Genomic DNA, 25,310 nt, shown 5'->3' on the forward strand with positions numbered 1-25,310 from the left:
CGCACACACAAGCGAGTATAAATGACTCATCACAATAATAATAATTTAAGGAGAGCTGTAAAACATGTCGTCATTTCAGACATAACCACTCTCTTGTGTTGACAGAAAATAATCTGCATTTATAATCCGAAATCTGTTTAACACTCTTCGAAGTAGGCTATAATTCACTCTACGACTGCGACTTTATTTTTAGATTTCAACAGATTAAATATCAAGAAAATACATGGAAGTTTAGAATGTCGTAATGGGGGTATATAATAACCAGTGGAGGGGTCGGCCATGGTTACCTATAGCAACCAATTCGCGATCCATTTCCGGTGGCCATGTTGGGGCTGTAAAATTCTACTCAAGAATTTATGCACATAGATAGCTGAACTTAGTTACTACTACTTTATGCCACTTACACAAATCATTTAAAAACATGAGTTGCAACAAATAAAATACAAAAATAGTAGTTATTTTGTATAAATGAGGTGTCATAGAAGTCATTTCACCTCCCAATAGCTCAAATATTATTACACTACAATAAATTAAACTAATAATCTCTATATTTGTGCAAAAAAAAACTGTACACACAATAAATAAAGAACCCCAAGAATATTTAAAATGACCTGATCAGCCTAAAATCAATATAGCAATTATTATGTGACAGGCCTATTAATAATTAAATGTTTTGCTTTATACTTTATTTATGGGCCAAATTTCAACCATGTAACGTGTAAAAATCTGTAAATATATTTTATAATAATTGCCGTAAAGTGAAAAGAATAATTATCAGTTGCTGTGCCCATATGTGTAAGGACATACATCCTTACAAATATACATCAGTGCAGTACTTCGAGGGTGAATATTCATTTTCACTTCGTAGAAAAAAAAAAAAAAATCCTGAAAGAGAAAATGTTTACTGCATTATTAATACAACAAATATACCATTATACCAGTCAATCGTTAATTTTGGTCTACTTTTTGTATTACTTTTATTTAAATTTTCCTACGCCTACAGTCACAAGATGGCCGCCACAACTGCCACGGCAAAAGAGACCACAGTCTTTCTACTTACTTTTTAAATCATTCGCAGCAGAGGGTCCTGTGTCACGTGATTGGGACGGTCTATGCGGCTGCTGCTGATGTGACAAGGCAACAGAGCAGAGGCTATTGCTAGCTGTTATCGTGTAGGTTTGTTGTTTAATGTTTCTGATTTTTTCCTTTAACTTTTGAGAAGTAATCGTAAAATGGACAACAGCGGGAAAGAAAAAGAGGCAATGGCTTTAATGGCCGAGGCGGAAAAGAAAGTGAAATCTTCGCAGTCGTTTTTTGGATCTTTGTTTGGGTGAGTGTTTGCGCTAGCTTTATAAAACGTAGCGGGTTCTTGGTAGCTTCTGTAACGCTAAAGGCCAACTAGGTATACACATTAAACCACTTGGCCTGTTTTAGTTTTTAAGTGGAAAAACACGTTTACCAAACCTTTCTGGTGCTGATAAAATACTGCTGGGTTGCAATGTAGACAGTAGTTATGGTCCATTAGTGACCTCAGCATTTTAGATGGGACAGTACTCTTTTATAACTTGGATCAAACGAATCCGTACACTATGTTCTTTGTATGTACTGACATCCCGACATGGCGCAATTATTTTGGTCAGTTTCAGTACAACGCTGCAGCTGTATAACAACTTGTTAATTATCCTTACGTTGAGAATGTGTTGATAATCCTTACTACACCAAGGTTACAGAGTGATTTAGTGTTCTTTTCTATACCAATTGTTGTAACTTACATTCATTTTACCACTACAGACTCTGGTAATTGTAGAAATGCATAATTTTTAAGAGGTTTAACGTTGGTTTGTTTGTGCTTTTAACACAGGGGCTCCTCCAAGTTGGAAGAGGCATGTGACATTTATGTGAGGGCTGCAAACATGTATAAAATGGCTAAAAACTGGTGTGGTAAGATGTTTTGCAAATCCTGACCTTAATTGTTGTGAGGGATTGCGAGACAAATTTAAGATCTGTTTATGGGCTTTTCAGCTGCAGGAAATGCATTCTCTCAAGCTGCACGCCTCCACCTGCAGATGCAAAGCAAACATGATGCTGCTACAAATTACATTGATGCTGGAAATGCCTTCAAAAAAGCAGATCCACAAGGTACATTTTCTGATTCTGTCAGTGCCTTAGTGTCACTCACCAGAGCATTCACTATTTTTTATTTCTGATTATTTATCTGTTACTTAATTATCATTTGCATCCACAGAGGCAATAAACTGTTTAAACAGAGCAATAGAAATCTATACAGATATGGTGAGTTATTGCATCATATGCCATTTTAGAGTAATATCAACTAACTTAATATGTGTTTTCATTTCCAGGGACGTTTTACAATTGCTGCAAAACACCACATCACTATTGCTGAAATATACGAGACAGAGTTGGTGGACATTGATAAGGTTAGATAGAGTATACATTGTGTTTTGTCTGATATATCCATTTTGTGGCCTAAAATGTTAATTTTACATTCTAGGCGGTTGCACATTATGAACAAGCAGCAGATTATTACAAAGGTGAAGAATCCACAAGGTGATTATATATTTTGAATAGCATGTTCCACTACTGGTACTGTTTACAATTTTGGTTTGAATATTTTTCTTTTTAGTTCAGCCAACAAGTGCCTTCTGAAAGTTGCAACCTATGCTGCCCAGTTGGAGCAGTATCAAAAAGCTATTGAGATATATGAACAGGTGAGTTCTTGCTTGTATGCCTCCAAATTATGTTGTACTCCTGAAATTATTTTCTTCTACTTGAAGATTGGAACATATGCAATGGACAGCACACTTCTGAAATACAGTGCCAAGGATCACTTCTTTAAGGCAGCACTCTGTCACTTCTGTGTAGACATGCTGAATGCAAAGGTAGGCTGGATTTGTACTGTTCAAACATGAGTAAATGTTTGTGTGTAAATGGTTGTTATTGTTATTTCACCAAGCTTGCTGTGCAGAAGTATGAGGAAATGTTTCCAGCCTTTTCAGACTCTCGGGAATGCAAACTGTTGAAGGTACGTTTTTATTGTAAGCACTTATTTTCAGTGTTTGGTCAAATTAAATTGTTAACCATCTCTATCTTTTCTAATTGATCCAGAAACTTTTAGATGCATATGAAGAGCAGAACATGGATGCCTATACTGATTCGGTAAATATGTCAAACATTGTGGCGCAAATTTAGGTCATTTTCACACTGGCTCTTCCTGGTGAGGCTGACCCAACAGAGCAATGTATGTGCATGTGCGTTTGGGCCAGTGTGAATCTAACAGCTGTACTCTGGTGTGTCTAAACTGGTTTTCTCGGAGCAGCTGGAGTGTGGGGGAGTGTGGAGTGATCAACCTTGGGAATACCAATTTCAATAATAATTTGGCACTCTAAATCTGGTGTTACACATTAGATCACCTCTGGCAGACATGTCTCGTGCAGCCTCTGTTTTAGACCTTTATTTAACCAGGATAGCCCTGCTGAGAGAGAGTGTCAGCAGGGTTAAAATTGTCTCTTTTTCAGATATAAATACATTTATTTGTGAAAAGAAAGAAAAAACCACACTGCACGTAGTAGTTAGGAAAGTGTGTCTGTCCATGTGTTCACAGGGCTCTGTTCGCTTGTTGCTTTTTGTCATTAAAAATAATTTTGTCGATCACTTCTCATGTAGCCTATGGTTGGGGTGAGTGATAATTGGTCCAAACCAACAGTGAAGTAAATAGAACTAAATCCAGCATGTACTGCGGCTGCTCCACTAAGCTCAATAACATGTAAAAGCGCCCTAGAGATAATGCACACTTTGCTTTGAAACAAATCATTAATTTGCTGTAAAGCTGTCGATATGAAATTCAGGTCGTGGTGCAAGTAGATTGTTTGTTATAGCTCTACTTGAAATATATTTATTTTGTCTCAGGTAAAGGAGTTTGACACCATTTCACGGTTGGACCAGTGGCTCACTACAATGCTTCTTCGTATCAAAAAGACCATACAGGACGATGAGAGTGACCTACGTTGAACCCTGTCATCCTTTAACATCCATTTGACTTTAACCTTTGGCCTATGTTTTTTGCAGATAATGCTGATGTCCAATATATAACGTTGTTTTACTATTACGCTTCTCTTACACATTTTGCGTTTTTAAAATGTAAAAATTTGTTTTCTCTTAGTTCACTCTTTGGGTATAAACACTATTTTCTTTAACCCTTTATATTAAGTATGTTAAGGCTCTAATTTAAGAAATTTGAAATGCAAGTGATCATGCCAGCACAGAGAAAATGTACTTTTTTATTATTCATGTAATTGTAAGGGAGTCACAACACTTATAAATAAATGCATCCAAATTAATATATTGGTAATATGAGTAAAAATTTTGGCTATATTTGCCTAAAAAATATCTAATGCCCTTGGCTGTAGGGAAGGCCAGCTGTAATAAGTTATTTTTTGAACTCCCATTAAGGAAATTTTTATAATAAAAATTTTCGAATCAAGAATAATTGTACAGTGCCGCCCCCTGGAGTCAGATGGGAGTAGCACATGTTCAATTACGCGTACGGTTTATATTATAATTCAACAGTATCATCTGCAAAAGAGACACTATGATTTCCCCAAGTACTCTCTGCCTTATTTTGCCTGATTCTCAGGATCTGCACAGATTTGATGGAAAGGTGCATAGCTTTATCTAGAGCACTTTAATCCTCGGTAGGTTTGTGCATGATTTGGAATGATTGGAAAACCTCTTGTACAGGTTACATGTTTTATTGTCTAATTGTTGGTGGTTATTTAGTTTTAAGCAGGCTCGATTTTTAAAGCCTTTATAAGATGCAAATGAAATTAAATACCCGCCTCTGAACACTGTGTGTATTTCCTCCTGTAATTTTGTCCAAAACAAGGGTCTTCGTCTGGTTGAAGCCTTCTCAAATTTATGTATCTGTGACTTGATCTTTTGAATAAAAATGACTTTGACATTGATTTGTTGTGGGTGCGGCTTGTATCCACTTGTCCCTCCCTCAGGTGAAGTGCACGGTGCGCTGTGCAGAGCTGCTCTGTGCTCTTCACGCTGCAGATGGTGTGGAGAGACAAGGAATTTCTTTCTACTTTTACCCGGAGTCCCGTAATCTTTTGTAAGTATTTGGTCGCAAATTAATATGACAAATTTACAACAATAGTATGCCTATATCGTTTCATGCATTTTAGTGTGACTAATTAAGAACACCTGTTTGTGATGACTGCAGGGGTCAGGCATTCTCACATTTGGAAGTTTATTTATTATTAATATCATTATTTTTAAGTTATCTGATTCTCAATTCTTGATAGAAAACCTCAACAAATTTTGGATAAAATATTGTATTTTTTTTGTTTACTTTAAAGGGTTGTGTAGGCCTCCTGAGGGATTGTGCTGTTATTTGAATGTAGCTGGCTGGGTTAGGTCTAATCATACTCTGGAGACTGCACCTTAACTACAAAGTCCCATAGCAATTTCCCTTTATCTGCTGGTAACATCAGTGATTGTTGGGGTACATTGTCATTCTCATAATAGGCTACTGCTGTAAGCCTATTCAGTGTGTGACCTTGAGTTTAAGTTTTATTTTGGGAAATTACTTAATTTGATGTCATCTAGGCATCTGGTCAAATGAGCCAGAGTGTGATCAGGTGATAAACATTTGTTTTCTTTATTTTGCAGAATTGGACTGTACATGCAATCAAACATTTCAGCAAATGGCTTCCCCCTGAATATGAACTTCCCTTAGCTTAAAGGTTAAAAAGCACTGGATTGCATAACTTTTTCTAAAACAATGAGACCCTTTCAAAGCTTAATTGTTATGGTTTTACTGACTTCATTGTTTCTCATTTTCCTCTCAACATTACATTTGGAGAAGACCCACAGTCACAGCCTGGAACAGAAAGAGCTAAGGAGGCCTCGGATTATTCAAGCAGCAGAAAAACTTAATGCAACTGTCTCACCATTGACCAAACATGTGAGTTTTCCCACCGTAAAGCCTGATGTCAGTGTGTCTGTTTCAAGTGGTCTGACACAGGCTATCTCTAAAAACAAAGCCTACTGGAATCGACTGCTTTACTCCACCCTTAGGCAGGTGAATAGAAAAGAACTGGAGCATCATCATCTGTGGTCTCACTGTAGGGAAGTCAACCAAGAACTCTTGAAAACCAATATTCATGATTTTGCTTCATATCCCTACATGTTTCAGGACTTTTTAATGGCCATGAATTGTAAGTCTCCTCCACTCCTGGTAAACCAGCCAGACAAATGTCTGAACAGTGACAGAGGTGGGCAAACCTTCCTTCTTTTTGCGATCAAGTCAAGACCTGGAAACTTTGAACAGAGGCACTCAGTGCGTGAGACCTGGGGAAGAGAGGAAGTTTTTCAGAATAATTTGAGAGTACGCACCCTGTTTCTACTGGGCAGCCCATCATCAGATGACCCTGATCTTGGTGCCTTGTTGTCATTTGAAGCTAAAACCTTCAAGGACATCCTTCAATGGGACTTCAATGAGTCTTTGCTGAACCTAACACTCAAAATGGATGCATTTCTCCACTGGACTTTGAAAAATTGTCCACATGTTTCCTTTGTGTTTAGTGGGGATGATGATGTTTTTGTTAACACACCAGCATTACTAAGTTACCTGCAGTCTCTAGAGCCTTCAAAGGCTACTCAGCTCTTTGTTGGTCATGTTATAAGTACAGCTGCTCCACTCAGGGACCCTAAAAGCAAATATTATATCCCTCTGAGTTTCTATGATGGAACATACCCTCCTTATATTGGGGGTGGTGGCTTTGCTGTCTCTGGGTCATTATTGCAACGGCTTCATTCAATTTCACGTGTTATTCCTTTCTTCCCAATTGACGATGTTTACATTGCAATGTGTTTAAAAGCCTTAGGGATTTCTCCTGAGGCACATTCAGGTTTTCAAACATTTGATGTAAGTGAGCAGGACCGTCAGAACTTGTGTGTGCATAAAGGTCTCATACTGATACACCAGCGATCCCCCAGGGAGTTGAAGAAACTGTGGAGAGGAATTCATAGCCCACTTCTGACATGTTAAATTCCTTATTCCAAAAATTATATAATGTCTATTCTGTAAATGCTTTAGTTTTGTTTTTCTCTTCAGACAGGACTTGAGTCTAAAACATACAATGCAAGGCTACACAAAAGCAATTACCATGTCATGTTTATATATTTTTTTCCCTCAAACATGTAACAGAAAAATGTTGTACAGTTTATCAGAACAGTATACACACTCCCATATAACAGGTACAATATATACTGTATAAAAGGACTAAAGGACACAACATAAGATGACACATTTCTACACAAAATGTTTTTTAATTGAACAACCTGACCACTTTATGATCAAAATAAGAGTTAGCAATTGGCAAACAGCATTTAAGTGATGTCTGCTTTTTTTTTCTGTTTACGGTAACTAAAAGGCACCAAAAACATTTGTGTGACTTATAGTACTGCACACATTCATACTTTGTTGTCTTAGTTGTGCATAAAGGAAGAATAAATCCCATATCAAAACTACAAATCTGTTTACAGTTATATGCAATTTTGTGCAATTCTTCACCTAGGTCACAGTCAACTAGAGGATTACATTGTTACTTAAAATGATCTGTTAGTTATTTTTCATATAGATCGAGAGGGTAGTGCTCTTTGTACTGCTGAACATGTCTCCACAGGGACTCCCTCTGCTTGTCCAGCTGTGGGGTCATCTCCTTGTACACATCCGTAAAAAGTAGCTCAGGGTTAGGCTTCAGACGCCTCTCCGCCTTCTCAAAAGCCTCCATCACAGTCTTACGGGACTGTTTCCTCCAGCTCCTCTCATCATCTTCACTCCACCAGCCCCGAGCTGTCATGTAGTGTCTGAGGCGAGAGATGGGGTGGTCCTGCTTGTCCCAATAGTTCACCTCATCCACAGAACGATATGCTGAGCTGTCATCACTTGTACTGTGGTGACCGATTCTACAACGTTAAAAAAAAAAAAGCTTCTTAAATATTATGCTTAGAAAATGTTTGCAAATGTGTGACTTTCAAGTAATTGGAGAGGGGAGTTGTGCTTTGTGCTATTTTTTTTGTAGTTCAAATTCTATGACAGAAATATTTTAATTATAGATTATACATTTGCATAATTTAAGGACGATTACACATAACTAACCTGTAAGTCATTGCCTCAATTAGAAAAGGTTGGTTTTCTGCTACAGCCCTTCGCCGCGCTTCCTTGGTGGCATTGTATACAGCAAAGACATCATTTCCATCCACTCTAATTGACAACATTCCATAACCAGGTCCTCGTGCAGCTGTTGATAAAATGTAGAATAATCAGTAAAACTATTGGCCAATCTATTTAACTTATTCAATAAAACATCTTACCAATGCCATCACCCCTATACTGCTCATTAGTAGGGGTGGAAATTGCATAGCCATTGTTGCGGCAGAAGAATATCAAGGGGCATTCAAGAGTGGCAGAGAAGTTAAAACCAGCATGTGCATCTCCTTCACTAGCTGCCCCCTCTCCAAAGTAACAGATCACAGCACGATTGATGTTTTCTCTCTTAACGGCATAAGCTGCTCCAGCCGCTATAAAGAGGAAAGACTGTATTAGAGAAATTAAGGTGGAGCTGGGACCAACTAGATGGAAATACTCACCCTGGGGAATCTGTGTAGCCAGGGGTGAAGAGATGGTAACAAAGTTTAGGTCTTTGCTGCCGTAGTGAACGGGCATCTGACGGCCCTTACCCAGGTCATCCGCATTTGCATAGCACTGAGCCATGAAGAGATCCAAAGGAAAACCACGGTACATCAGCACTCCTGCATGTGCAAAACTGTTAATTAGCTGTATTGTTAGTGTTTAGTAAAATAGATTGATTGATTATGCTTACTTTTATGATTTGTTGATAATAGAAAAAGTTATTTTAATGTGTTTCTGAAAGAGCAAGAAATATGCCCAAAACATACAGTAATATTACAAATACCAGCCTTACCTGCTTCACGGTACTGGCCAAACACTATGTCATTTGGATCAAGAGCAGCAGCACTTCCAATGTGTGTCCCTTCTTCACCGTAGTTGGTCATATAAAAAGAGATGCGACCCTAAACAGAGGTTATATTTAGGGGGGAAAAAAAAAAAAAGATACAAAAAACTGTAGAAAGAGTTACCTGTCTCTGAGATTCATAAAGAATCCGATCCATTGTGTTCAGCATTGTCATCTTCTGGTAAAAATTTAAAACTGTCTCTTTTGGAAGCTGAAAGGAAAAAAATCTAAATCTCAGACAAGAGGTTCATATAAGCACAATATTTTTAAAAAACTATGTATGTACTTGAGGATCTTGAGAGGGGTTGATAATATTGCCCTGGCGGTCCATCACTCTGTATACGGGGATCCCAGAGATGACATTGGGCTGGATGAACTCAAGATGGTCCACAAACTCTGCAGAGGCTCCAGGGAATTGTGGTTTCTCCAGTGTTGAATCAGCAGACTTTTATTTACGCACGGAGAGATATGAAACGAGGAAACAATGTATTACTTAACCATGGCTACTCAAATGGAAGTCTAATAACAAAATTAACAGTTCCCATAGAGCTGTATGCCTTTGGTTGATTGATCAATTTGACTAAGCAACCACTTTATTATTGGTTGACTAATAATCTTAAGAATTTATGTGGAGAGTCGACAAATTCCCACACAGGGCATGTCTTTAGTTGACCATCCCTACATGACAATGTCATACACAATTAAAACTGGTTTTGTCACCAGTCCATAGGACACTTAATCCAGCCATGAATAACATTTCATCTAAATCCTAAAACCTCCAAAAAAATAAAAAATCATGTACCCTTGTTATCACCTAGTCTGACACATGATCTTTAGTTAGGGAAAAAGAACAACAGGGAAGTGGGCGGCCAAGTTAGTTCACGCCCCTTTGACCAACCAATAGCAATCCAGCAAGCAAAAATACAACAAAGTATCTCAAAGTTGAATGACTAAAACCTGTTGAAAATATATTTCCTCTTAAATCTACAGCGGCTACAATAAAGACCTGAATGTAGGCTGGGTTGTGCAAGGTTGTTGCCCTGTGCGAATGAAAATATCGCGACGCTTCAAAACGTTTCTCGGGTATTTGTTTAAGTCCTCGCGATATCTGTGCAGCGTTAGCAAGGACACATTTCAACAAAACAAATCATTTGAAAAGTTGCTTATTTCTTGAAATGAAGTCCAAATGTTAATGTTGTTAAAGCATGACCATGTCTGTCTTATAGTCGGGGTTTTAACACTAACATCAAGTGGTATGCAAACATTACACCATTGACTTAGTATGATAATCAACATATTCAGCAGTGCCCGGAACACATTTTACTTACAGACAACCTGAAGGCTCTACGTTGAAGCAGCCTGAATGATTTTGGTCGTGCAGTTTGACGAACAGCGCGGATACACAGCCCATACATCTTGTTCATATTTGCCACCGATAAAAACCACACACTTCAATGTTAAAACGCACACGGGATGGCTAGATATGAATTTTCAATGCCTAAATAGAATAGTGTCTCTTATTCACAGCTAACCAGTAACAACAACGACTGAAACGCAATCATCAAGGGCTGTGCAAGGCTATCCAACCGGTACAGTATCCGGTCCGGGTCACATTTCAGAGTAACGCGCAGAGGTAACGTTACGTAAAACACTACAAATATCGCTTAAAAATATTTTTCTTTGATTCGCAAACCATAATACATCTTGGGTCCAAACCCAATAGGCCCATGTCCAGGACTCTCAAATGTTTCCAAAATATAAAGAAAAGAAATTCTGTAATCGTAATCAAAATAAATGACGTCATATTCCTGCGACAAACAGACCGCCAGAGCACGAGCGCGATGGAGGTGTGCAAATCTACAGATATTTCTTTGAGAGAATTTGGCTGCGAACAAAACCTTCTGTCACGGCCAGACGGCTCGGCTTCATTCATTCAAGGTATGTACATAATAAACCTGTCGTTTGTGAGGAGAAAATCGCTTCCAAAACTTGTGAAAACTCATCAGTGTCATAAAAGTGTATGGCCATCCATCACATGTATCTTACAAAGCTAATCGTCCTGTTTGTTATATTTCTATGGAAGTGGATGTCTGACAGCTTTTCACTCAAACAGTGTGGATAGACTTTTATCCAGTTTGACTTTGAAGCTTGTACTTTGATGATAATGCTTAACTTTGCAGCAGTACACTGTTTTCATGTTGCACTTTGCTTACAATGAAGCCTAAACATCATGGTTTATTTTATTATCAATAATTATGTTAGATATATTGCCTCAGATACAATATGACCACCAGACGTTGGTATTATAGTTGTATTACATATTCTAGCAGTAGTAGTAAATAGTAGTATAAAGTTGCAACTAATATTTCAAGAATCGCCACAAAATGCTTTTTTAAAGGGGACACAAGTGTGCTTGCTGGAATGTATGGTCCGGCAGAGGTCAAAGTCAGTAAGGAAATCTATGACCGTGCAACACTGGAAGTTCTCATTCAACCCAAAGTCGGCCTGCCAAGTAGGTTTTGATCAGACAGAAACATAAAATAGAGGTCCCATGTATTATTATGTCACTGATATTCATCTCGTGTTTCTAGGTGTGCGAGAGCGATCACAAGAACAGTGTGTGCGAGAAACATGTGAAGCATCTTTGCTGTCTTTCCTTCATCCTCGGTCATCACTGACTCTTATTCTTCAGGTGGTACATAACGATGGTTCAGTATCCTTAATTATGCTATTTAAAATGTAATGTGAAACAGTACTGATAAAATAAAGCAGTGTATGCTTCCTTAAGTTGTTTATAGCTCCTTTCTTGCTTGCTGAATGCTGCCTGCATGGCGCTCATGGATGCGGGTCTGCCTATGAGCTGTCTCTTTTGTGGAGTGACTTGTGCCATAAACTCAGATGGTCAAATAATTACAGATCCCACTGTTGCTCAAGAAAAGGTGTGTTTTGCGTGTTTGTCATACTTGAAACACTTACAATAAAATATTCTCATTTCTGTGATCAAAAGATCTTCTTGATCTAACAACAAACCTTAGCTTCATGAAAAATTGTTTGGGTTATTGTTACAGGAATCTAGAGCAATACTAACCTTCGCCATTGATAGCACGGACCATAAAGTACTGATGTCTTCAACTCAAGGATCATTTTCAGTCTATGAGGCAAGTACTTTTGGCCAATAACAATTCATTAGTAACATTCATTTGACCTGTATTTAAAAAGTCTTTCTAATATTTCTCAGCATCATTACAAATATTTCTGGTAACTTAATTTGTGGTTAAAATATTGTGTATTTGTTTTTTTCTGCAGCTACAACAGTGTATAGCGGTCTGCCAAAAAGCTTCAGAGAAGATCTTTCTATTCTACAGAGACTCTGTTCAACGCAGATACTCTAAAACCTTATGAAAAGAATCAGCCTTTTGGATAAAATTCTTTTTTACACATTTGCGCCCATGTTGTAATAAAATATTCATAACCCCTTTGCTACCTTATTTCAATGTATTTCTGTGTGATTGAAGGCATGATCTTTTGTGACTGAGAAGATGAGATTGTATAACACTTAAAGATATTAACCAAAGCTAGTACAGTTCTTAGGGTTTATTTCTTTATTTTACAGATCAATTTACAAGTATGGACTCTAAAGGTAAATAATATAATTTATAGCATGTGTAATACATAACCTTTAGCAGCAGTTGGCACATATACCTGTTAAATTCACTGCATCCAGTAATTGACTATACAAAATAAACCAAGTCTGACCATGAGCTGTCAAGCAATGTCAACCATCTAAGAAAAGGCAATTTACATCAAATGCCTTTTTATCAAACTATAATGCTAAAACTGACAGAAACGACAAATAGCCCATTGAAGAAAAGTGAAGGATTGTCTTAGTGGATGTTGTAATTGTAATATTATTTAGAGGTTACCATGTGTTGTCGCGTGGTATTCAACTGTAATTAGTTTTTATGAACAAATTCTGATCCAGAAATTCATTTCTGTAGTGGATCTAAAAAACTATATACAATATATAAATAGAAAATATTTACCTTTTCCTTTGAATCACTTTTAAAATACTTGGGGATTCATTTATTCACAGTTTCATTGATGGCACACTTGCTCAAACCAATATGGATGAGGTTTTTGTTTTTCATTTGTTTTCATCAGTTTGTTTTTTGTTTTTTTGTTGTTTTTTTTGCATTATTGAACATCACATAACATGATACAAATGTCAAGCCTGAAATTGGCTTGATTGGCAAAAGTCTCCATGCATATTGCATTCTGACCAAAATAGATATTTTCACTGACATGTAAACTCTTGCTTTCCTTCTCCTTTGGCTGCATTGTGTTTCTGAGTTCACAGTATTACATTTCAGTTTCCAACAAAATCACCTGTGCTGTAGCTAGACTTGGACAAAAGTTGCAGAGACGACCTTCTATTATTAGAATAGCTCATGACAGTTTTCTCTGTATATTTTTTGCACTTGAAGTCTTAACTTTGCTGTTTATTCATCTTTCGGTATTCTTTACAAAGCTCTCTATTTACATTTTTCTGGGTATGTTTATTTTTAAAGCAGAAAATGCCCCATAGTTGTGTATGCATATGTGTTGGCATAATATGCCCCGACACATCTTACTGAGCGCCATACACCACAGATCAAAACTGATTTTGGCTTAATAGCAGAAAACTTATCAAAATAATGCAATTTCTGTCATTATAAAGAGATGAAAAGATAACCCCTTGCAGTTTTGGAGTAACCCTTGGAGCCAGTCAAACCATTATAAATAATCAGGCTCAAATCAATAGAAAAGCAAAGGCAACATCACATGTATGGCTCTTTTCTTTTGTCTTTTTTACAAAACATTTTTCATAAAACTTCCGTATTTCTTTCTTTTTTTTATCTATTTGAGTATAATGAGTGGGTGTCCTTTACGTTTGGATAGATTGCATGTGTGCACTATGGAAAAAAATTATATGTAAACAGATTGGTCTCAATGCGTCCATTTTTGGGCATGCCTTCAACATGATTTTTATCTTTTACAACTTTATAGAGTTGATGACAGACATGGTATAGGGAAAGACAGCTATATTACATCTACAGCCTGTATGAATGTTGATTTATGAGATTCTTGTATTGGCTTGGGGTTGTGTCTTTTTAAGTTCACATGATTTACTTCTAAGGTGGCTTTCCAGACAGGTAGGAGATGAGGGCAGCAATGGCACAAGTATACGTGATGATCCCAAACACGATGGACAAGACTGAAAGCCACAGGGCCTGACGGGATGCTGCAGTGGCCCCCTGGAAGTCCCCCTGAGCCGATGCCTTGTTTGTCTAAAATAGGTAAGAACAGAAGAAAAACACATTTGCTATTATTGTACAGTATGTGAAAATTGCAATTTCAAGATAGGGCTGGGCCATATCATATCGCTGGTGGTACATTGTGATATATGTATGTGGATGATATGGAATTTGGAATATCGTGATATAATTGCACGTGTACTGCAGCACTTTTCTCAGTTGTGAGGGGTGCAGGTAGAGATCGTTGCTAATTCCTACTGCTAAAGCCTAGAGTGACTTAAACACTGACTCTGGAGGTTCTACAGAGGCAAAAAAACAAAAAAAACAAACTGTAATAATTAAGGAGATAAAATGTAAGGACTGGAAGCAAAATGTAAGGACTGGAAGCAGAACATATAATATAGCTTTAACTTTAATAGCCCGAACGAGTAAGTGGAAAATATCATAAAAGTCATTAAGCAGTGTGCTCTCCTCAATTATATTGTTGGGCTCTTTGTAGTTATATGTAAAACTTTATTACATGCATGGTACACTTGCCTTTCTTGTTCCTCTCACCTTACTCTCTGTCTTTGAATCTGACCTTCTTCTCGACTATATTGGAAATCTATCACGTTTGAGCTTCTTGTTATGACTCTAATTAAACCTTAACAAAGGCCATTGATCGGGTCAAAAAGCCTTTGCCGTTTACAGGTATTTAGATTCTAGCAAAATAGCAAATTAGATTTCTTTCTTCAAATTGCTGGAGAGATGCCTATATCAGAAATCAGCCACTTCACTGCAACTGATGTAAATTGTACCTTTTGTGACAGGTAGAACGCAGCAATGCCCAGGGGCCAAAAGCAGCAGAGCATAGAGAAGAAGGCCAGACCCAAGTAGTCCTGTGGTATCATTAGAGGGAAGTTGCTCTCACTGTCTGTGTCTGTGTAATCTTCAATGGATGAATCCTGTGGGTACAAAACAAGCACAATGTTACAATAACATCACTTTTTTATTACATTTACAACCTCTGTATTACTGGATCCCATATTAATGGCATACACTGTGACTGACATAACATGAATATTAGTATTTCCGTGGACCTTTGTCACTTTCTTTCAAAGGTCTTTTTATGAAAGTATCAATTAAGTGTACAATACTTATATAGCATGACTTTTCTTTTCAAAATAACAAATAACCAAATTACCCCCTACACACATAAAACAACAAACCACAGACCAGCTGCAGAACAGAAATGAGATATATATATGAAAAAATAAATACATCTGGAAATGCAAAAACAGAATATATTTCTCTGTGAATTTCGTCATATGTTTCTACACTGCTTGCTAAAAGAGGTGAAAGACGGTCTGGGCACCCCAGAGAGGGTGGTGGTTTGTAACTGGGTTTTTTTTGCCTCTCCGCTCTTTCTCCTCAATATTGAGACAAAATAATCTCTCTTGTCTTCTCTTCTCTTTTGAACTGTAATATAGGTTGTGAACCTATCAGTTTGAATTTTCAAAATGTGTAATTGTGTGTTTCCCTTTACAAATAGGGCCTACTCTCAATAAGCATACATTGTGGACAACTACTAGAGTGTGTGAATGTTTTATATTCATTTTAATTCTTACATCTGAGTCTGGGAGCAGGTCGTCTTCATCCTCCATGCTGTAAGTACTATGATAGTCCTGAGCCTCAGCCATCAGCTTCCTCTCCAGTGTTGAACCAGGCCTTATGTCCACAAAGGTAGTCTCCAGATAGTCCTTATTGAGCAGTGAGTCTGTGTGCCCCCACAAAGGGCCACCTGGGTAGTAGGACTCCATGGTGCGAGGCAGAGAGCAGGGGTCCAAGAGCTGCTGCTGTTGGATCTCAGGGGGGTGTCCGCAGTAACTACTCCAGGCCAGTGGAGGGTACACTTGATCCTCCTCACACTTTACTAAGACCCCTTTAAATCGCTCACCAGGAGAATATGTGGACACGGGCCCAGAGACAAAACCAGGTCCAGACACACTTTTATTATTTGTTCCCTCTCCCAGAAGAGGGTGCTCTAACTCATCCACTTTTTCCATTCTGCTCAGTTAATGCCAAAAACATTAACAGCAACTTATAACTCAATCAGTACATGCTGCTTTTCCGGGAAGTTGTCCCGACGATTAAAAGATTCTTTGCCTCTGTTGTTTCAAAGATACGTCGTATTGTTTTTGGTTGTTGTTTTGTGTTTATAGTCTTTCACTCACTGTAATTGATAGGTGTGTCCGTAGCATTAGGTGTTTGTGTTTATGGTGTCTGTATTCTGCACATGTAACAATCCATTTGTTTCAGGATTGTATGGCTCAGTCCGATGGCCCTTGTAGGAAAAGTGCACACAGATCGCTAGGAGATGGTGATAAGATTGATTCACAGGGTGTTTGAGGCAGGATAGGCACAACCATAGGCAGCAGTCAAACTAGTGGCAAATGAATGGATTGGGGCCATATTAGAGGGCAACTAATCTCTGAAAGCAATGAGGTGCCAGAAATAGCATCCCTTGGTGTACGTTGTTGGGTCAGCAGCCTAACAACACCCCTGTTCCTGTGCTGCTACAGTGGAGCATAATGGACAGTTGGAGCGCCTCACTGGTGATTTATGGCTTTGGGTTACTGTGGACTTCGCTAGGCTCCTATGGGAACTTGGGCAGTACCACACTTCATCTTACATAAGGGTAGAAGTCCAAGTGAAGTGCTCTCTCCAGTCATGTCTGTTTAAAAAAGAACAAAAGTGACTTAGTGGTGCTAGTTACACAGTTAAATTCAATGTAACATTTCTAATTCATCTAGAAAACAGTTATTTGTTACATAGGCCAGTTTTCCTTCTAAAGTCCTTTTTGACTCTCATACTAAATCCATTACAGCATTTAATTATACTGAACAACCAAAATGTTTTTAAAAAAAATGTAGGAGTATCATAACATCTCAATTTTAATTGAGTTTTAATTAAATAAGTTACATCTAGATTTTTGAGCAGCAAGGGGTCTAATCTGTCATTGAACTATGTGCTGTCTGACCTTAAAGATAAAGGTGGCAGAGATGATGAAAAGCAGACGGTGTCTATTATATGATGTAATAGAGGATTATTTGGAGATCAGATAATGATTTGTGCAGAACATTATTTTGCAATATTATCACTGCTACAGAATATAGTATTAGTATTAGTTAACAAAACATATTTAGAAGTAAAGATTTACTATTGTATTGTTTTTATTTTTATATTAATCTGAAGCAGTTACATTTTTGACAAAAGTCTACAGATTTTTTTTTTTTTTTTACTTTGACTTAAAATAAAAAGGATTTACAAGTATTTATTGTGCACTGCAGAGCACTTTACAGACTACCAATCAATGCGCTGACTCACTGTTTTCCCAGCATGCCATGCAGGAAAACTGTGGAGTAATTGGGTATCACTGGAATAGTTTTCCTTTAAAGACTGCTTGGCCAAACAAACCCTTAAATTGTAATGTACACTCAGCCCATTATGAAAGACTAGCTCTCAACCACAAACAGAGAAGCCTGGCCAAAAAGTCTTTTCTTATTCAAAAAGAAAGTAGGTGGGGCTGACTCACAAGGCTACAAATGGAGCTGTACCCTGTAAACAGTATTTCAAGCAACATCCTAATAAAGAACCAGTCATCAATACGTTGTTGTGTTTCCGATTAGAAATTTGGCAGTATACAGGGTTTTACTTGTACTCAAAAATGTGGACAATGTATCCTTAAAAGAATTATAAATTAGCCCACAGAGTGATACCAAATCTAAATACAGCTTTTGAAGTCCAAATGTAATTATGACCAAGAAACCATGGTTGAACATACTTTAAATATTTGTAACAGATTTTTTTTTTTTTTTTTTTTAATTATAACACATTTTACTGACAGGCCCAATCTGGTTCTCTGTGAGGTGTGACCTGGAATAACAACAAGGGCTGGCTCACCACTTGCTTCATTCCAGTAGAGATGCACTCTGCTTTATTACACCCCGCCCTGCTGTTACTCGGGCCTATATCCCCCATAAAAAGTCTTCAGTCAGCTGTATTATAAGCCTGCCTTGCTCTGATTCTGCCTCTCCCATAAAATATCCGGTCAGGTGGATGATAGGTTGCAAGGACGCAGCAGCAAATCATCATTGACACTTTTACAAGAGCTCGCCTTTCTGTGCTTGCTGTCTGCTACTTAGTCAGCTGCTGTGTCATACAAAAACAGCATAACCGTTCACCTTTCTCTGATACACCCTCTCTTCTTTTGCTTCGTGCCTGACTACATTACCTGTTTTAAATCCCAGCTCTCAGCAAAACCACTGTACTAAACCCTTTGGTGCAATGATGGCTTTCCGTTTCCCCCAAAGATAGAAATGTGCAATTAACTGAAATGTTGCCTTTTAGTCTTGCCACAAAGGAGCTGCTGAATCCCACACAAATTGTAATGCACACTCTGCAGTTTTGCTACAGTAATAGTATCTGTTATACACTAACAGGGGGAAAAGGGTAATTGCCATGATATTTCAGCAGCCAAAGATCAAGAGATTCTGTAAGTACTTTGGAGAAAAAAGAAATTGCGTATATATAGGAAGCAGAGGCTGTAAATGCTTATAAGCTTTAATCAAAACGCATCAATAGGATGTTGCACTGAATGAAAATGTGAAATATAAGTGGTCCTTTAATGATCCTATTGATTTGCTTCCTCATGCACCCTACTCTCAGTCTCACAGAAGAGCAGGAAAGATAAGCAAAAAACTGGAGTGCATAGCGCAGCTTGTGAAGCCCAGAGTAACATCATGTTCCTATGGAAACACATTCACAGTGGAGTGGAGAGCGTGCTGCAGGATAAATGAAGCAGAGGCTAATTTGCCATTTCAGTACTATTCCTCTGCTCGGCTTGATAATAACTGGATGGGATAATTCCAGCTCACCAAGCCTCACAGTAAGAATGTGTTACTGTCACATTACACTGCGAGGGATTTCGGCAGAGCCACCTTATTAACATCAAATTAGAGAAGTCACGCCGCACGCCCGTTGACTTGAATCCCATTGTGCAGAATGTGTGTAAGGCAGTCTTGTTAAGCAGTGCACAGTAAATGGCCCCTGCTAACCCTGGAGACACACATTTTACATAACTACACTTGTCCACAAACTCAACACACACGTCCCACATCATAACGCTCCAAAACGCACACACAGTAAATGAAGCATATGAAGTGTTCAGCTCTGCCTCCTACATGCTCACACAAATACATGGCCAGTGCTCACAGCTGCTACAAATAGGGCACTCCATATGTTTCTCTTTCTGTTGTTCACCTAAGCCTTTGGAGCTATGGGCTTGTATTGACTTATGAGTGATTTAAAATATATGCAGTATTCATGTTTTTCATCATTATTCTTTGTACTGCTTTTGTTGATGATTTAGTGTGAACTGTGATGACAATCCATGGGCATCAGCCTTTGTTTACCTGAGCCAAGGGCAACTGGGAACATTACAATGACCTGTATGTGTGAGACAAAGATAATCTGAAAAACCTGCTTCAATCTGTTGACACATTCTGCTGTGGCCTATTTGACTTTGGGGACAAAAGGCTTATCAATCTCATACAATTATGGATGATCAATTACTGTCAGGATGGACCAAGTTTAGAACAACACAGGTCACTAGGCTGTCATTGTCATCCATTGGCAATGACCAACAACACAAAAAGCCATAACATGATTTGAAAGCACCACATGCAACAAGATTTTATAGTTATACATTTCAATATTTGCATTAGGCTTTATTTCAGCGCACAGAAGAGTCATGAGCTATGAATGGTTTGGTCCCACACTATTCCATTGTCTTTGTGTCAAAGTAAACAAAGATGAGTCTGCAGAGGCATGGCTGAATTAATAATATTCACATATAAGACGGTACATTTTCGACTCAGACCATTATACAGGCTACACAGAAAAAGAAAAAAAAACCTTTATGTCCACAGTGACGATTTTGCCCTAAGAGATAAAGATTGCATCTCACCTCTGCTTCTCATCTGCTCGTGTGCTGTCCGTTCAGGATGATTGCAGTGCATTGGGTTTGTAGGTTGAACTTCAGGTACACTGCTCGTAGCGCACGGGCTGAAGTCAAGGGAAGAGCTACACACAGGTGCGTCTTTTGCGCTTGCCCTGTTAAACCCGTGGGTCACACTGCCCCTTTCTCCATCCGTTCTATCGGGGTTTAAAAATCACCCAAGACTTTGTTCATCTTTCCGGGCGTTAACTTTCTGCTGTCCTCTCGCTGTCACATTGTCGCAGCCGCAGCCCTCTCCTCCGCATCCTCTCCGCCTCTGCTCTGCCTCAGGTCTGCTGCTGACCAGTGCTGTACCGCGGGGTCCTAAAGCCGGCTACCGACCACACTGAAATAATAGGATAACCCTTCCCACGTCCTATCACAGATCAGGGACATGGGAGCGATGAGGATCACTCCCTGCACGTGCGCAATATGGCCTTTCCTCTCCCCATATGGAATTGCTGTTCATTTCAAATAGGCTATTAGGATTATATCTCAAAGTAATCTCAATATGTTACAATAAAACACCCTTAATCCATAATCACGCGTTAATCAAGCATTTTTGTCGAGGGACAGAAATTGTACAACCCCAGTTTTTTCATACCTGCTCATAATATTTATATAGCATTTCAGTTTAGTGTCCAGTGTAGGCTATATAGCAAATCCACTGTATTTTAAATATGAGAACATTAAAGAGCACCCATTCTGCCCCAGGTCTCAGCAGTTGGTCCTATTAGAGAAGTGAATTGAAAAGAGGCACTGCGTTTAGTCTTTTCTTTCTTTTAAAAAGAGGATTACTGACAGGGACAGGATTTTAGGTTGGAATTAAGACTATGGTTAAGATTCAGCAGGAAGGGGATTCAGGCACTAACAGTATATATATATATATATATATATATATATATATATATATATATATATATATATATATATATATATATATATATATATATATATATATATATATATATATATATATATATATATATATATATATATATATATATATATATATATATATATATATATATATATATACATATATATATAATATATATATATATATATATATATATATATATATATATATATATACATATACATATACATACATACACACACACATACATAAAATGCTATTGTCCAAGGAGCAGAAAGTGAAGGATAGAGAAGTGGTGCAGAGTCATTTAGTGGTTCTGCTGCAGAGAGGAGAGATGCCCCGGGCCAGGCTGACTTCACTTTGTATCAGGCATCACCCTCTGACCCACTTAAAGCTGCACGGGCCACTCCACATTATACGATCCAGTCAGGACGGATTGGACTTAAGATGCACAAACAACAGCAGTCACATGCTCATTTTAGGGACCGCCACAGGGATCAGGCTTGGCCACCGGCAATCAATGAAATCCACAGGGCTTAGGCTGAGTATTTAATGAGGAGCGCTCCCCTCCCCCGAAACGCTTTAACCTTTTGGCTATTTTTTTTGTTGTTGTTTGGTCCAGTGCAGCCACAAATCTCCTATTGAATGCCCCATTTGTCTTATGCTGTCTCTCAGCCGCTTAGTTTATGTTGGGCAAGGGATCAATAAGACTTTTTAGTCCATGCACATCCTCAAATTCATTTTCTCTTTTTTCACGTCTTTCTGATGCTGTGCATCACTCTCTTTCATCTCATTCTGCATGTCCCTTTTTAGTCATTGGCAATGGCCGATGGAGTAGAGGACAAGGAAGGAGACTGGCGGGTATTTGAGATGAGGGCACTAACGATATTGCATTGGGGTTGGACCCATGTAACACTTTGTTCAAGTCAGTCGTGCATCGATTCAGCAGCAGACATTAATGTTTAGCACAAACCTGAGTGGGAGGGGTCCTTTAATACGTTGTCTTTTCATTATACAATGCATGTCTTTAAATGGAATTTGCATTGATCTATATGCAGACAAAAATACTGAAAATAAAATATGTTGACTGTATTCTGATTTGATCAAAATCTTTCTTAAACTGTTGTGTGAGTCAATTTAAACCAAGCTCAATAAATCAAAATATCTGCATTTATTTTAAGATGATTTGTAATTTCTAATTAAACATTGTCATCTCTACAATCAATTTGCCATTACACTTTTAAGTTCCAAAGTTGATAGACACTAGTTCCTTGCAACACTTAATTACAGTAAGAGGTCAAAGAATAATAGCTGACAACATACTGTGAGTGCAAAGAGCAGTATGTGCATGTATTTAGAGCTGTGCAACTACCAGTCCTTGTTAGTGGTGCAGAGATGTTAAGTGGGCCCCCCACTGTCACTCCTGGTTACATAGATTGTTATTATTTTTGTGTGTTACTGTCTTAATGACTCCATTAAAGAATATTTTTATAGAGCAAACATTTGTTTTCTAGTGTCATGTGCCAAAGATATTGATTGCTGTGTGTCAGTGGGTCATAGAGCTCGTAAAGGGCCCCCGGGGTTGTCTGAGTGGACTGAGTGATGAGCTAAGGACGGGGCAAGAAAGGCAACAGTACATATGCGTAGACCGTAGGAGGAAAGACATGACAAATGAACACATTCTGCAGCAGAGGGCTTGTGTTAACATTATCAATGAGATGGGAAGCGCTGAGGGCCTTAGAATTTCAATGTAAGAATCTGTTATTGCTTCAAGAACGCTGTGGCAGCACTGGAGATGGCTACTTCAGCAAAGAGTGTGGAGAGTAGCATTAGCAAAAAGCCTTAGGTGCTAAGTAGCTCAACAGAGAAAACACTAATCCAATACAAAGCAAACAGGGAAGCTAAAGCATGTTAAACGACCTTATAGATGCTTAGATGGAGGGCAGGTGCCTGTAGATGGCTGCCATACCACCTTGAAAATGAGCAATCTCGCCTGATCTCGGAAGCCTAGCACTGGTATGGGAGAGCATTAGGAATGCAGATTCTGTGGCAGGAGTGGCATCTAATGCCCCTTTGTGTAACGCAACCCACCATACCTAGTATTAATGTATGAATGTTGTATATACGTGAGTGATGGGTGGTGATTGGAGGAGGTGTTGGCGCAGATTTGCAGCCTTGCTTCCTTCCTTCCTTGCTCCCATCTGTTTACCCCAAGGCAGTTTTGGCTTCAAAAGATGCATGCCACTGCCAGGTGTGGAATGACTGAATAGTGCAAAGCATCTTTGAGTGTAAAAATAAAAGGAATACAGGAATACTGTCAACTATTGGATCCACAACCTCATTTGTCTTTATTTGTCTATTAGGCTATATTTATGCTGTAGAAGGTGATAATGGAATTAATGTTCTGCAAATAATGTGAAAAGACCTGCATATTGGTGCTAAAAAAATCTTCCATTGCATTATAGGCTATCCACCTCCCCCCAAATCCTACATTTGTGTGATAGCTGCTCACTATGGAAATCTGTTGATTTTATTGAAAAAAACAAACAAAAAAACAACAACAAAAAAACCCCAAAAAACTAGTGCATTGTCCTACACTGTCTATGTGCCAAATATTGTACACAAATGCATCTTAGTCTCCTGCCTGCTCTGAGCTGAAGCGGCTTGACTTGAGCATGAACAGGCCTATACACAATCTAACAAAGAAATGCGCCCTAGAAACATTGCACTGGGAAAAAATATCTACATCTGTTTTTTGTTTTTTTTTCTTTTTTGCCCTTGCATGTTCTCTCTCTCTGTGTTCTTGGAGTTAATTATTGAACCTACACAAAGAGAGTTGCTGAGGGAAAACAGCACAATGCAATGGAGATAGCACAGTGTGAGGTTTACTCAAACGGCCACCCGTGAACATGGATAACATAATAACAAAGTAGGTATATGGGTGTTTAGAGATTCTTTTACATGGCAGTTTAAGGGAGTGGGATATGGAGGATTGAAAAGAAAACAGCAGGAAAAAGTGCATGTGTTAGCATAATTTGATAATGTAATCATTTTATGTCCTCACAGAAAAACATATTTCAAAATTAATATGAATTTGTATTTTAATGTTTTACTTAGATTGCACTGTGAAAACATTTGGTAAAAATATATTTTAAAATGCATCTTCAAATTATTGCTGTTAATTCAAATCATATAACTCATATGTAACAATATGTAATGTCTTTAAAGCACTGTATATTAAATATTAACATGTAATCAACATTCGCTATGAGTTATCAGTAAATGCTATTGATTGCAGTTGATGTTATTTAATTGTATAATAATAATAATAATAATAATAATAATAATAATAATAATAATAATAATAATAATAATAAATTTGTGATTAAATGTATACAGTTAATTACATGAGTATAAAATAATAATTTCCTGTCAGTGGTATGGACTCTCCACACACACAGACAGTTAATAATAAAATTAGGGCTTAAGTGGCCCTTTAAATTCCTGTGTGAGTCCTGAGAGAAGCTTGACTTGAGGTGTTAATGCCATGGGACAGAAACGTGCTAGTCAAGCAGATGAGAGCTACTGGACTGGAGAAGGGTCTGTGGCTTTTCAGCATTTACAGTGATTAATACCCCTTCACTGAGGAAGAATGAGCTGTGGAATCGTGGGTAATGCAGTCCGATTAGGAAGAGGTGCTGTCCTGGCACTGTGAGTCTGTACATGCAGAAATGTGGAGAGATGGGGGGTAGTAGAAAGTGGGAGGATGGAAGCAGAGGTTTGTGACACAAATAGCACTTTTGTTGTTTTATATGTTTTATTATTTTACTGTCAGAGGTATATTTACTTATAATTTATAGCATTTGAGTGCAATGTATATGTCAGTATATCTATTCTGCAGTTTGTCCTGGATGGATTTACAATTTGTATATGTTTGAGGCATTACAATTATCTTTGAAACCTTATGTAATAAAATAATATTAATTGCATTGTCAATAAAAAATGGAAAACAAGAAACAAAGGTATTAACTGAT

The 25,310-nt window shown here is 38.0% G+C and overlaps 5 protein-coding genes across 5 annotated transcripts; 3 read left to right on the forward strand and 2 right to left on the reverse strand.

Moving 5' to 3' along the window:
* The first annotated feature begins 1,084 nt into the window (after window positions 1-1,084).
* napab (N-ethylmaleimide-sensitive factor attachment protein, alpha b) lies at window positions 1,085-4,358 on the forward strand. The gene is made up of 11 exons (XM_033977207.2): window positions 1,085-1,330; window positions 1,862-1,941; window positions 2,023-2,139; window positions 2,246-2,292; window positions 2,361-2,438; window positions 2,513-2,568; window positions 2,645-2,729; window positions 2,796-2,900; window positions 2,975-3,043; window positions 3,127-3,177; window positions 3,928-4,358. The coding sequence occupies exons 1-11, from the start codon at window positions 1,233-1,235 to the stop codon at window positions 4,027-4,029; spliced, it is 888 nt and encodes a 295-aa protein (XP_033833098.1). The 5' UTR covers window positions 1,085-1,232; the 3' UTR covers window positions 4,030-4,358.
* Window positions 4,359-5,771: 1,413 nt separating this feature from the next.
* Window positions 5,772-7,088, forward strand: b3gnt2l (UDP-GlcNAc:betaGal beta-1,3-N-acetylglucosaminyltransferase 2, like). Its single transcript, XM_033977026.2, has one exon. It carries the CDS (start codon window positions 5,807-5,809, stop codon window positions 7,073-7,075), a length of 1,269 nt encoding a protein of 422 aa, XP_033832917.1. The 5' UTR covers window positions 5,772-5,806; the 3' UTR covers window positions 7,076-7,088.
* Window positions 7,089-7,188: 100 nt separating this feature from the next.
* bckdha (branched chain keto acid dehydrogenase E1 subunit alpha) lies at window positions 7,189-10,661 on the reverse strand. The gene is made up of 8 exons (XM_033977025.2): window positions 10,394-10,661; window positions 9,352-9,510; window positions 9,190-9,276; window positions 9,015-9,123; window positions 8,680-8,841; window positions 8,404-8,610; window positions 8,189-8,330; window positions 7,189-7,995 (listed from the first exon to the last, which is right to left on the reverse strand). The coding sequence occupies exons 1-8, from the start codon at window positions 10,487-10,489 to the stop codon at window positions 7,653-7,655; spliced, it is 1,305 nt and encodes a 434-aa protein (XP_033832916.1). The 5' UTR covers window positions 10,490-10,661; the 3' UTR covers window positions 7,189-7,652.
* Window positions 10,662-10,885: 224 nt separating this feature from the next.
* Window positions 10,886-12,551, forward strand: exosc5 (exosome component 5). Its single transcript, XM_033977513.2, has 6 exons — window positions 10,886-11,003; window positions 11,464-11,577; window positions 11,657-11,778; window positions 11,864-12,004; window positions 12,134-12,223; window positions 12,372-12,551. Exons 1-6 carry the CDS (start codon window positions 10,907-10,909, stop codon window positions 12,465-12,467), a joined length of 660 nt encoding a protein of 219 aa, XP_033833404.1. The 5' UTR covers window positions 10,886-10,906; the 3' UTR covers window positions 12,468-12,551.
* A 103-nt stretch (window positions 12,552-12,654) lies between these two features.
* tmem91 (transmembrane protein 91) lies at window positions 12,655-20,839 on the reverse strand. The gene is made up of 4 exons (XM_033977512.2): window positions 20,367-20,839; window positions 15,967-17,072; window positions 15,157-15,303; window positions 12,655-14,392 (listed from the first exon to the last, which is right to left on the reverse strand). Exons 2-4 carry the CDS (start codon window positions 16,402-16,404, stop codon window positions 14,237-14,239), a joined length of 741 nt encoding a protein of 246 aa, XP_033833403.1. The 5' UTR covers window positions 16,405-17,072; window positions 20,367-20,839; the 3' UTR covers window positions 12,655-14,236.
* Between the last annotated feature and the right edge of the window lie 4,471 nt (window positions 20,840-25,310).

The sequence above is a fragment of the Periophthalmus magnuspinnatus genome, chromosome 13 (genome assembly GCF_009829125.3).
Source record: "Periophthalmus magnuspinnatus isolate fPerMag1 chromosome 13, fPerMag1.2.pri, whole genome shotgun sequence".
Lineage (NCBI taxonomy): Eukaryota > Metazoa > Chordata > Actinopteri > Gobiiformes > Gobiidae > Periophthalmus > Periophthalmus magnuspinnatus.

What these genes read in the sequence shown, in the direction of transcription:
- napab (XM_033977207.2), top strand. Translation starts at nt 1,233, where the DNA reads ATGGACAACAGCGGGAAAGAAAAAGAGGCAATGGCTTTAATGGCCGAG. An exon ending in AAAGGTGAAGAATCCACAAG is followed by an intron (nt 2,569 to 2,644) that starts GTGATTATATAT and finishes TTTTCTTTTTAG; the next exon opens with TTCAGCCAACAAGTGCCTTC. An exon ending in CTATTGAGATATATGAACAG is followed by an intron (nt 2,730 to 2,795) that starts GTGAGTTCTTGC and finishes TTCTACTTGAAG; the next exon opens with ATTGGAACATATGCAATGGA.
- b3gnt2l (XM_033977026.2), top strand. Translation starts at nt 5,807, where the DNA reads ATGAGACCCTTTCAAAGCTTAATTGTTATGGTTTTACTGACTTCATTG.
- bckdha (XM_033977025.2), bottom strand. Translation starts at nt 10,489, where the DNA reads ATGAACAAGATGTATGGGCTGTGTATCCGCGCTGTTCGTCAAACTGCA. An exon ending in GTAGAGCCTTCAGGTTGTCT is followed by an intron (nt 9,511 to 10,393) that starts GTAAGTAAAATG and finishes CGTAAATAAAAG; the next exon opens with TCTGCTGATTCAACACTGGA. An exon ending in TTTATGAATCTCAGAGACAG is followed by an intron (nt 9,124 to 9,189) that starts GTAACTCTTTCT and finishes ACCTCTGTTTAG; the next exon opens with GGTCGCATCTCTTTTTATAT.
- exosc5 (XM_033977513.2), top strand. Translation starts at nt 10,907, where the DNA reads ATGGAGGTGTGCAAATCTACAGATATTTCTTTGAGAGAATTTGGCTGC. An exon ending in CTCGGCTTCATTCATTCAAG is followed by an intron (nt 11,004 to 11,463) that starts GTATGTACATAA and finishes GCTTTTTTAAAG; the next exon opens with GGGACACAAGTGTGCTTGCT. An exon ending in GATCATTTTCAGTCTATGAG is followed by an intron (nt 12,224 to 12,371) that starts GCAAGTACTTTT and finishes TTTTTTCTGCAG; the next exon opens with CTACAACAGTGTATAGCGGT.
- tmem91 (XM_033977512.2), bottom strand. Translation starts at nt 16,404, where the DNA reads ATGGAAAAAGTGGATGAGTTAGAGCACCCTCTTCTGGGAGAGGGAACA. An exon ending in ACCTGCTCCCAGACTCAGAT is followed by an intron (nt 15,304 to 15,966) that starts GTAAGAATTAAA and finishes TTGTACCCACAG; the next exon opens with GATTCATCCATTGAAGATTA. An exon ending in CGTTCTACCTGTCACAAAAG is followed by an intron (nt 14,393 to 15,156) that starts GTACAATTTACA and finishes TACCTATTTTAG; the next exon opens with ACAAACAAGGCATCGGCTCA.